Source organism: Balaenoptera borealis, assembly GCF_965194805.1.
Source record: "Balaenoptera borealis genome assembly, chromosome: 20".
Taxonomy (NCBI): domain Eukaryota; kingdom Metazoa; phylum Chordata; class Mammalia; order Artiodactyla; family Balaenopteridae; genus Balaenoptera; species Balaenoptera borealis.
The window spans coordinates 18080468-18092748 of NC_138879.1; the positions used below are offsets into that span (position 1 = coordinate 18080468).

Below are 12281 nucleotides of genomic sequence, written 5' to 3' on the forward strand. Positions count from 1 at the left end.
TCGCACAGAAACGAAGACCCAACACAGCCAAAAAAAAAAAATACTGATGTCTGGGCCCATCCCCAGAGATTATGATGTAATAGGGCTGGGGTGCAGCAAGGGATTGATTGGGATTTTGGTTTTTCTTTAAGCTTTCCAGGCGATTCTAATGTGCAGCCAATTGGGGGAGGCAGTTAAAGGAAGTACACAAAAGTTGCCCAAGTCAACTAAACTTTCTTTTTTTTTTTTTTATGGGATCTTCGTTCCTTGACCAGGGATTGAACTGGAGCCCACGGCAGTGAAAGCGCCGAGTCCTAACCACTGGACTGCGAGGGAATTCCCTCATCTAAACTTCTAAGAGCAATCGAGACCCCTAGGGACAGCCTTTCATGGGCACAGCCAACTCCCCTCAGGTCCCATGACTGCACACCCATATTCTGTCTAACCCACACCACACCCAACTCAAACACAGAGTTTATCTTAGGGTGTCTGCCCTCAAGGAGACCACCTTCCTGCTTCCCTTTCAGCTGATGCCTCAGGAAAGGAGCACACTCTTAAGAAAAGCTTCCTGTAGAAATCTCTGTGAGAGTAACATGTTTACAGGTGTTGAGAGACAGTCACTTAGTGAATTGGTCATTAGTTCAATAGTTCAAAACTATTTACTTTGTCCTTTCAATGTGACTCGCGTGGGGTGGGGGGCAGGGCAGATGGTTAAAAGTTGACCAAGATGAATAAAAGAGGGGTGGGCAAAAACGGTGATATAGATTATCCACTTGCCCTGGTCTGAGCCATTCCAAGACTCAGGCCTGAAAGTCTGAAGTTAACCTACTGGGCTCTTGACTCACCTGGTGTACCCATGAGCATGCCGCCTTTGGTAGATGTCTTTTTTAGGTGATAGGCTCTTACTTCGGCCTCTGTCTCTCCTATTTACCTTAGAGTTGTGCCTGTAACAGATACAGAGGGCAGAGAGGAGAAGAGCTTTTTCAATACAGTGGCTTTTATCATGTCCCTCAAATGATGGAAGAAAAGCTAACAGTTTTAGAACTATAATCCAAATTGAAGAAAATAGAGGGAAGAAGTGGAAGAAAAACAAAGGCATAAGGATACATAAGATTTGGTATTAATCTCACTCTAGAGACTCCACATATATAAATATGTAGTTCTAGGGGTCTGAGCTTTACATTAAAAAAAAAAAAAAAAAAAGTAAAGATAATAACAAAGCAAAGACATTTGGAAGAGTTGATGAACAGACATCGCTAAAAGCAAATACCAGCTGTAACCAGGCCCCCACATTCACAGGTTATTTCCCACTGAATTCCCATACTTACGGTTTGCTTGGCCTTGGGGACCGTGACCTTCTGCCCGGGGATCGAGACCTCCTGTCCCGAGACCCTGCTTCTCTGGTGCTCTTCTTGCTGGCATGTCTCGGAGGTGAGGGAGAGGAGCTTCTGGACCTGGAGTAATTCTTCAACCCACGCACTCGCTTTTGCTCAGCTGTCAGAGGACCCTGCAGTCCCTGGCTATGGTCAGAGTTCCTGACCTATATCATCAAGGAAAGGAAGAAAAGCTATTCATAGGAAAATCTAGCAGCTCAGGAGAAGATGCAGTGAAACAAGAAAATGAATAAGCACTGAGGTTCTGTAAGGAGCCAACTGGGTATACCAATCCCATCACATAGTTATCACTGAGAGCTGTATAAACTTAGGAAAGTTATCCTCAGAATGCCCTAAAAGGATGTATCACCCAACCACCTAAATTGGCTTGGCTCTTTGCTACAGCCTAAGGAGGAGCAGGAGGCAGAATATGGAGGAGAGGACCTCAGGTTAAACATACTGAGGGGAAAAAAGGAATCCAGAGGGATGTACATTTATCAAAAAGTCATCAACCCTTAAAATGTACGCATGTCATGTAAGTTATATGCAGAGGGATGGACGGAATGCCTCAACGCCCACTGGTAGTTTAGCCTCTCTGCTCAGAGGGCCCTCAGCCATAGTCAGAGGCTCAGGGATAAGGAATGGGCCTGTTCTCCAGTCTGTGCTGCCCAAACTCCCTTCTTTCCGCATGTCTGATTGGCTGCTAAATATGCTCTGCGTCCAAAAAGGCAGCCAGGTTGGCACGTTCCAGTCCCACGGTCACTGCCTTTGAGAAGCCCATATCCTTACCTGTAAGCCATATCCAGGGACTTTGGACAAAACAGGGGAAGAATTTGCCATCTTCTTTTGAGATCTAAGAGATTAAAACACATACTCATTGAAAAAGAAAATGCCTAAAGGTCCAGTTTACAGCTCTTGTGCTGAGACGTGCTTCCTGTTTCAAACGTGACCTTTCCCACCTGCCGGCTCTCACATGGGAGTGTGTTTCTCTATCTTTGCTGGAAGATGCATCAGCACAGTCATGTTTTTCCTGCGAAAAACCGTGGGCCTTGCTTTTCAGCCCCAGCACCCGAGCACATTCTCCTCTCACCTCGTGCTGCTATTCTAAGGACTACGAGTGAGTCAGCAGAGACAGCGCTGGCGGCTCCCGCAAAGAAGACACACAGAACAGGTCCAGATGGGCCCATTAATGTATTTGGAAAAAAAAAAAAAAAAAAAAAAAAGCTTCCATAAAACCCACTTAAGTCTTGCAGGAATCAAGAGCTGAGATGAAAGTCATATCCAGGACGTCTGACCTAAGACTGACACAGCTACAGCCAGCTCCCCTGGGGGTTTCGCCAACTCCTCCGGGAACTCAAGTGCTAGCTGGCCAGCTCTGGGGACAGAGGGCCGGTGTGCAAGTGTTCTCCACTGAACCCCCAGGACCTGGTGGCTCCTGGCCTGGAGCAGGTATTCAGTTCGTATCTGTGGAATGAATGAGTGAGTGAATCAACGGTGCAGGAGGCCGCTCCACACGCTCACCTCTCCCGGCCGTGCTCATCCTCGCTGCTGCAACGATCACTGCCTGAGCTTCTGTGCTTATGTTTCTTGTGCTTCTTTTTCTTCTCCTTCTTCTTCTTCTTCTCCTTTTTTTCCAGACTCATTTGCAACTAGAAAATGCCCAGAACATAACCACGCAAGATTACTGGGACCCCTGTCAGTCCCTCTGAGGGGATGGGGTCATGTGTAAACTACCTGCCTCCAGGCCTCAGGGTCTACAGGGGTCCAGGACACGATCAGACGTCCCCTGTCGACAAGAGTGGAGGGTCTGGACCCTGGTTGTGCACAAATGCCCCTAGACTACTGAACGGACTCACTGGTGGGTGGGGCTGGGAATCTGTGTTTTGAAACAGTCCCCAGAACCACTGCCTAGGAATTCCCATTTGTCAAAAGACTGCAACTCCGCTGACAGTAATCAGGGACCACAAGATCAATCTTTAAATTTTCCTTACCAACTAATCCAAGAAACAATCACATAATATGTTACATGAGTGATGAATGGGCCCTAAAGGCTTGATACCACCTGATCTCCTTAACACACTGCATGATCATGCTTTCCACAGGCATATCCCAATACCCCTCTTTTTCTGGAAGAATGATATAACATGCTGTTTTTCCAACCAAAGGACATAAAAGAGAAAATCAAGCATAATTAAGCTTTATATGTTAAGATTGCACAAAATCACCAGGAGAAGGTCTCTAAAAGACAAAAATGTTTAAAGCCATTCTGCTTTCCCTCTCGTAAGAGTAAATGGAGAGGAGTTTTCATGTTAAGTAGCTCTTGATGCTTATTTGATGTACTACTTACCAATTCTTTGATTTTCTTCATTTTCACAGGATTATTCAATACCTCTCTTTTTTTCTCTTCTTCTTTCTTCCTAAAGAGAAGTTATAAAAATCATGATTCTTTCTTTCAGAAAAGGGGATTAAATCATTCATTCTACTCTCCATAATTCTATACAGGAATCTTTTTTCTCAATGCAGGCAGACAGGCCCCATGGTGCAATCTGCATGATTGTGTGGAAGCCAGAAATCTTTCCCAAATCTGCATAAGGGATTGAATATTGTGGGGAAAGTTCACACTGGTTCCCTGTTGTGCAAGAAAGTGAGTTTGGTCTGTTGCTTGTTAAGCTTCATGCTCAGGGCTTCCCAACTGGTCAAGTAAATGTATGTCATCTTGTGTATCAAACGTATGCAACATTTCAATACTACCTCCACTGTTTAGCATGATAACCCCTGGGAAATAAACAGAATGGATTCCTCTTTCAAGAAGTCTTACTCTTACATAGTGTTCATAGGAGGGTAAACTGGTCAACCTTCCTGGAGGACAATTCGGCAACATTTATCACAGCCTGTATATACTCACAAACTCTTTAATCTTACAAATGCTTCCTCAAGAATTTGTTACTGAAAGGATATAATCTAGGAAGGTCGGGGGCTTCCCCGGTGGTGCAGTGGTTGAGAATCCACCTGCCCATGCAGGGGACACGGGTTCGAGCCCTGGTCTGGGAAGATCCCACATGCCGCGGAGCAACTAGGCCCGTGAGCCACAACTACTGAGCCTGCGCGTCTGGAGCCTGTGCTCCGCAACAAGAGAGGCCGCGATAGTGAGAGGCCCGCGCACCGCGATGAAGAGTGGCCCCCACTTGCCACAACTGGAGAAAGCCCTCGCACAGAAACGAAGACCCAACACAGCCAAAAATAAATAAATAAATAAATAAATTTATTTTTAAAAAAAATCTAGGAAGGTCACTAAAAAGGTGTTCATATTGTAACAATGAAAACTTGGAAACAAGTTAGGGATCCAATAGGAGAATATTAATAAATTATGGTAGACGTAAAAAAAAAAAAAAAAAAATTATGGTAGAGACTTCCCTGGTGGGCCAGTGGTTAAGAATCCGCCTTCCAATGCAGGGGATGCAGGTTCAATCACTGGTCAGGGAACTAAGATCCCACATGCTGGGGCAACTGAGCCCACGCACCACAGCTAGAGAGCCCGCACGCCACAATGAAAGATCCTGCGTGTCGCAACTAAGACCCAATGCAACCAAAAATAAATAAATAAAAATTTAAAAAAACAAAACAAAAAAAAGAAAGGGAAGGTGTCAAAAAAATGTTTAAAAATAAATAAATAAATTATGGTATATCCATACAATATAGATATTAAAAATGATGTGACAGAAGCATAGTCAGCAACATAGAAAAATGTCCCATATATATGATTAGGTGATAAAAAGGAGTTTATAAAATAATATGCACAATATTTGTACACCAATGTTCATAGCAGCATTATTCACAATAACCAAAAGGTGGAAATAACCCGTGTGCATGACAGATGAATGGATTAAAAAATGTGGTATACACATGCAATGGAATATTATTCAGCCTTAAAAAGGAAGGAAATTTTGATACATGCTACAACATGGATGAACCTTGAAGACATTATGCTAAGTAAAATAAGCCAGTCACAAAAAAACAAATATTGAATGATTTCAACTTTTATGAGGTTCAGAATAGTCCAACTCATAGAAATGAAAAGTACAATAGTGGTTGCCAGGGGCTGGGGGGAAAAGGAAATGAAGAGTTGTTGCTTAACAGATACAGATTTTCAGTTATGCAAGATGAAAAACTTCTGGAGACTGGTTGCACAACAATTTGGATACCCTTACTACTGAACTATATATATACTTAAAATGGTTAAAATGGTAAATTTTATGTCATGTGTATTTTACCACAATTTTTAAAGAGAAGAAAATTCTGACACATGCTATAACACAATGAACCTTGATGACATTATGCTGAGTGAAATAGGTCAGTCACAAAAGGACAAATACCATATGATTCCACTTATATGGGTAACTACAGTAGTAACATTCATAGGAACAGAAAGTAGAAGTGGTTGCCAGGAGCTGGGAAGAGGAGAGAATGGGGACTTATTGTTTAATGAGTATAAGGTTTCAGTTGCGAAGATGAAAAAGTTCTGGAGAAGGATAGGTAGTGGTGATGGTTGCAAAATGATGTGAATATACTTACTGCTACTGAAATGTACACTTAAAAATAGTTAAGATGGGACTTCCATGGTGGCGCAGTGGTTAAGAATAGGCCTGTCAATGCAGGTGACACGGGTTCTAGCCCTGGTCCAGGAAGATGCCATATGCCGCGGAGCAACTAAGCCTGTGCGCCACAACTACTGAGCCTGTGCTCTAGACCCTGCGAACCACAACTACTGAGCCCACGCGGCACAACTACTGAAGCCCATGCGCTCTAGGGCCTGTGCTTCGAAACAAAAGAAGCTACCGCAATGAGAAGCACGTGCACCACAATGAAGAGTAGCCCCCACTCGCCACAACTAGAGAAAGCCCGTGTGCAGCAGCGAAGACCCAATGCAGCCAAAAATAAATAAATAAATAAAATAAATTTATTAAAAAACAAACAAACATGTACTCATGATACAATGTGAGTGTGGGAAGAGTGCCTGCTCACATTTGTATGCTGGTGAGTTTAAGGAACTTTAAAAAAAAAAGAAAAAAAAAAGTTAAGATGGTAAATTTTATGTTATGTATATTTTACCACAATAATTAATTAAGAAGCTAACAAAATGGGAGAAAATATTTATATATAAATATATATCTGTAATATATAGATAACTTTAAAAGAATTTTCAAAAGAAATGTAAATAAGAAATAAACATTTTTTAATGTTCAACCTTACACACTTGAAATAAAATAATGAAAATTAAAAACAAAAACAAAAAAAACGCACCACATGATTTAACACCCAAAATGCAGCTCTACTTTGATCTGTTACATATTAGGGTTAAATAAAATTCTAAAGTTTCTTTTCAAAGGGTTCTGCTGCAAAAAACAAACAAAGGGGAGGGGTAGAGGGTAGGGGAAAAGGCCTATTCACCCCCCCAGCCAACTCTACACATATCCCCCAATTCCTAAGAAGCTGCCAGTCTTTCTCACCTTGCTTCTACCTCTTATTTTTGTTTAAGGGCCAAAGGTAAATGAGTAAATTTGGTCTGGTCTGGTACCTTTACCAATCTCTTCCCAAACAGCCTAGTTCAGGCACCCTTAATAGAGTCTCCTTCTTAACATCAGAAGCCCAAATGGAGACAAATCCTTTTACATGGCAGACAAAAGCCAACAGGAAACCAACTGCAAAGCAAGAGGCGAGATAACATCTCTGCTAAGCATCTCTGTAATAGAACCCCTTTCTCAGCCGCTCATCAGTACCTGATGATGAAGAGAGGATCCTCCCGGATTTTGCTGGCCATGTCAAGAAGGGAATTGGCACCTGACGGGGCAAAGATAGAGCCTGGGAGGAGTCCTGTCTCAGAAGAACAGCCTGTCTCCTTCTCCTCCATCTTCTCAAAAACGTATTTGTCAATGGGGCGCCCCAGCAAGTACTCATCACGGTTCACCATCCCACCAGGACCCTGGTACATCCAGTCCAATTTTTCTTCCTTTTTCCTAGTTCAAAAAAAAAAAATACAGTCAAAGAAAATGTAGACTTCTCAAACCTACACACAAAACCTGAACATGAGGGATAGATAAGCACAGCTGGGGGAATCCACTGGCGGCACAGTGGTTAGGACTCCACGCTCTCACTGCCAAGGGTGCAGGTTTGATCATCGCTGCTCAGGGAACAAGGATCCCACAGGCCACAAGGCGTGGCCAAACTTTAAAAAAAAAAAAAAAAGGCACAGCTGGTCAGAACAGGACTCATTCTACAGGCTCCTTAGCAAGGGCTAAACACCACACTCCATGGGGCACTTGGGAAGAAACGGTACGTGCTGTCATGGAGTTTACATTTTAGGAGAGAGATCATTTCCACACACCTAAAGCAATTTATGAGGAAAAAAAAGTTCCTCAGCCTGGGGCATGGATCTTTTGCCCAGGGTTTCTCAAGTCTCCTTTACAAAGTCTTTATGTTGTGCTTTCATTTCGAGGATAATTTGAAAGAGCTAACATGCATGTTCTGGATCAGCTCATCACCAAAACAATTTCAGTGACCACATATGCAGCTGTGTTTACTGTGTGTTTTGGTGCTTATTGTCACCTTGGCACCAGTGGTAATATACTACATTCGAGAGGATAATGAGAAAAGACCAGCAATAACACGTTATGCTTTCAAGCCAAAAGAGGGAAGCAAAATTATGTCACAGTATCATGCCAAATATTTTCCTGTGGTTCTAAGAGAAAAAAAAGTGGTGAGAAAATTGAGCCCTCACACAACAGACAGTAAAGGTGTGCTGAATTCATTCATAAGAGCATATGTTGGAGCAGCCAATATCACATTCACACTGCAAGTAGCAAAGTAGGTTCATCGAAACAGTATTATCTATAACATTAGGTGCAATGGTTTTTGACTATGACTTTTTCATTTTGTATATTTATTTTTGTTTAAGATTATATAACAACTATGAGCATAAATAATACCTTCCTAGTTATATCTTTGCATATATTTTTAATAAAAATAATTTAAACCATTAATAGAGGGTCCAACCCTTTAGATTTCTTTTCCTATTACAAGGATTGGTTTGAGAAACACTATAGTCTATGATTAAGAATTGATTGTGGGGCTTCCCTGGTGGTGCGGTGGTTAAGAATCCACCTGCCAACGCAGGGGACACGGGTTCGAGCCCTGGTCCGGGAAGATCCCACATGCCGCGGAGCAACTGAGCCTGTGTGCCACAACTGCTGAAGCCCACGTGCCTGGAGCCTGTGCTCCCCAACGGGAGGGGCCTCCACAATGAGAGGCCCGTGCACCACAACGAAGAGTAACCCCTGCTCGACGCAACTGGAGAAAGCCTGAGTGCAGCAACAAAGATCCAATGCAGCTATAAATAAATAAATAAATTTATTAAAAAAAAAAAAAAAAAGAATTGATTGTGGGCCACTGGGGTCAGGCTCCACCCAGCTTATCCACCCTCACTCACACCACTGGGGTCAAGATGGAGGAGCAAGAGTGAGAGCCGTGCCCTGGAGAACTATGTGGAAGACTGTGGTGGGGCCTTTATGATGGGTACTAGAGGTAGTAGTGTCTTTTATGCAATTAAAGGTTTTCACCATTCTCCAGTGGGAGTAAACCAGAGACTACGTGGGAGTTTGACAGCTATTAAAACCAGGCCTCCACAGTTGGGAGGTGGCTTTTCAGTTTGGGGAGGTCTGTTTTCCATGATTCTCTGCTGGATGGTGCATGTTAGAAAGACCTCTGGAATTCCGTCACAAGTACAGCCTTCACAGGAGTCACACTGGCAGCCAAAAGGGACCAGTGGCCACAGTTGTTGGTCAGCTGTGACTGGTGGCATTCTCCTAGGGTTAATTGGAGGAGCTGGTATCTTAGTGACAAGATCTGCCTCTGTGTAGTTTCCCAATGGTCCTCAGTTTGCTGAAGATCCCTCCCAGGTGCCTTCAACTCAGTTACCACCCTCATCTTTTGGAGACTATCAACAATATCAATGACTTCTTTCCCAGAATTTCTTTAACAGAATAAGCTGTAATTCAAGAAGGATTTTGGAAGATCAAGATACAATGTATTTTTAAATCACAGGTGAGACAACCATGGCCAAGTAGGCTATTAAGAGATATTGAGCACTTTTTTCTATTTAAAGGAACATGGGGGAATGGGTGTAAAAAGACAATACAGTTATTTATTCACAGTTGGACTGTATTTATAATCAAAATACATGTCTAACAGCATTAAAAGAAACTGTAATAAGTGCTTAGAAGATGAAGAACCAAGGGACAAATAACAGTGAAACACAACCATCATTTCCTTGGAGACTTCTCTGCCTGGTTTTGTGTGTTCTGTTATTCAAACAATAAAAAACTCCTGGGGGCTGGAGGGAATTGACGGTGAAAGGCAGACTACATAAGAGCTTAAAGAGGTCTGAGCAAGAAGATCAGTGGTGACTAGAATATTCTGGCAAGCTCATTTTCCTGAAAGGCAGTATAACATAACGGTTAAGAGCACAAGCTCTGGAGTCAGGCAACATGGATTTGAATCCCGGCTCTAAAGCCAAGCAACTCATCTGAGCACTGGTGTCCTCACCTGTAAAATGGGGATAAAAGAGTACCTGCCTCATAGGGTTGCTGGGGATTAAATAAGTCAATGAATTTTTAAGGTGTTCAGAAGAGTGCATGGCACAAAGTAAGTACTAAATAAACACTAGCTAGTCTTTTTTGTTTTGTTTTGTTTTTGTTTTACTTCAAGGGCAACTCAACAACTGGCAGAAGAAACATAAATGTATTAAGAGATAAAATATGTACTTCATAATTTCTTTGCCCCTCCTATCCCATAACCTACCTTTTAGTTCTGTCATGTCTTCTTACCCTGGGGATAAATCATTGATGTTCCCACTAGCTAGTCTTTTTATTCTCTATGTATGCGTTTTTTATCTCCCACCAGGTTTTTTTAAACTCCTAGATGGCTGGAATGAATCCCAGACAGTTGCCTAATACATTCAGTGTTCGACAATTCACGGGCAATGGGTCTGGAGCTGGCAGTACTTTTTGAATGAAAAGCAGGTCTCAGTGATCGAGTAGGGGGGGATCCTAAAAGGACTTGTCAAAGATGACTCAAGGGATCATGCCTATGCATGCCTGACATGAACACAGATGGGGAAACTGGAAATAAATATTTGTTTATTCATTTGTAAACACTGACTCAGCACACTTCCTATGTGCCAGGCAGAGGAAGAAGGTCAGAAAGATGACAAAGATTCAGGCAGCTGAGTTGCTCACAGGCTACCAGATGAGGCACAGAGGTCAACAAATTACCAAACAGTGCTGCTGAGAGCTAAGTATGTGATGGGTAACTGTGGGACACTTGAAGCAGAACTGCCTGAATTTAAAAAAAAAAAAAAGAACTGCCTGAATATACAGAGATACAAGAGTTTGTGTGGGATAAATGTGGGAGTCGTCAGCATGAAGCAGACACTGGTACCACAGGAATGAAGGGAGAAGAACAGTGAGCCTTGGGAAGCAGGAGCAGTTACTGGATGAGGGAGAAGAAGCTAAGCAAGTGAATAAAAGAGAAGAGACAGTATGATGAGGTAGGAGGGCCAGGAATATGCAGGCAAAGGAGCAAAACGTATCCAGAAGAAAGGATAGGAAAAATGAAGACAGATACTTCTATAAAGTAGTATTTTCAGGGCTACAGCTAGTCTTAAAAGGACTCAACTAATATCAGTACTGCTCAGGCCCTCCAGTAAGAGAACATGTTGTATCGCTGAGATCCAGTGCCACCGGACTTGACCTGGTTCCGCCACTACCCAGCTGGGTAAACGTGCAAGTTACTTCTGTGCACTTCCATATCCTCACGTCTAAAATGGAGCTAGCAACTGCCATCTCTCATCATTTTTAAAGTGAGACCCTCTCTCTGAGTTTTTAAATGAGAGAAGATTTGGGGTAAAAGTCATATAAAAACGAAATGATGTATAGATTTTTGCTGTTGCTATCACTAAGGATATAGAACAGGTTCTCAATTGAGGCTGCCCATAAGGATCACCCGGGGAGCTCTTAAAGTATCCAGATGCCCTTGCCCCAGACACCCCCTGCTATTCTTAGAGAGTCTGCTTGGGTGGGAATCACTCCCATCTTCATTTATCTAATCTTCCAAGGACACCCTAAAGTGCAAGCGTTGAAAAATGCTGGTAAAGAAAACACAATTTTCTAATATTATCAGTAAATACTTAAACAACATTCTATTGCAAAGAGGGATTTGGATGGAGATCAAGGATAACGTGCATAATGAGGTTTTTTCTTTGTTCTAAGAGAGCTGTATAATAAACACAGAAAAGATTATCTGAACCATACAAGTGAACTGTAAATAGCAAAGGGTTGTATTGGATAAATGAAAAGCACGACACTATGCAAAGAACTACACAAACCAGTCAGTTGGACAAGCAGATCATCTAAATACATTTGCAAGTAAAGACCAAAAAAAGGGACCTACGTGCTAACCTGTTGAGTTTCATAACATTGGGGAATACATGAGGGGGCAAAAAATCAAAAGAATATAAAATCACCTTCCTCCTATTCACAACAGACAAGAGGTCATGAGGGTCAGCAACAAGATATACACTGACTCCCAGCTCTGAAGCTGCTCATCTATACTCTGACCTCATTAATTAGACTCTGCAAAGCCCAAATTTCTGACATATCAGGCACAGAATATGTAATGCTTGGCTGAATAAAAATTTCAAAATAATTTTTTACTTTTGGTTAGTGGGAAAGTAAACTCTTATGACTAATGGGTATTCCGTCTAAAATTGACATTTGTTTTAAAATCAAGGGTTCACAAAATCTCAAACTTCACATATAAAAATGCCATATAAGCTGCCCAGGAATTAATTCAAATGTGTGAAATTTATTTAGTTTA

General features: G+C 42.2%; 1 protein-coding gene and 1 pseudogene across 3 annotated transcripts in view; one reads left to right on the forward strand and one right to left on the reverse strand.

Moving 5' to 3' along the window:
• Positions 1-12281, reverse strand: part of CWC25 (CWC25 spliceosome associated protein homolog) — a 33958-nt gene that overhangs the window by 16532 nt on the left and 5145 nt on the right. For both annotated transcript variants that reach the window (XM_082373516.1, XM_082373517.1), the window contains exons 3-8: positions 7130-7366; positions 3700-3769; positions 2874-3001; positions 2142-2205; positions 1308-1519; positions 825-923 (exon numbers count right to left, since the gene is read on the reverse strand). In XM_082373516.1, the coding sequence (XP_082229642.1) occupies positions 825-923; positions 1308-1519; positions 2142-2205; positions 2874-3001; positions 3700-3769; positions 7130-7366 (810 nt within the window). The remainder of the gene's footprint in view (positions 1-824; positions 924-1307; positions 1520-2141; positions 2206-2873; positions 3002-3699; positions 3770-7129; positions 7367-12281) is intronic.
• LOC309618959 (mitochondrial import inner membrane translocase subunit Tim17-A pseudogene) lies at positions 7379-10767 on the forward strand (annotated as a pseudogene). Its single transcript has one exon. The product of its transcript is annotated as a mitochondrial import inner membrane translocase subunit Tim17-A pseudogene (transcript).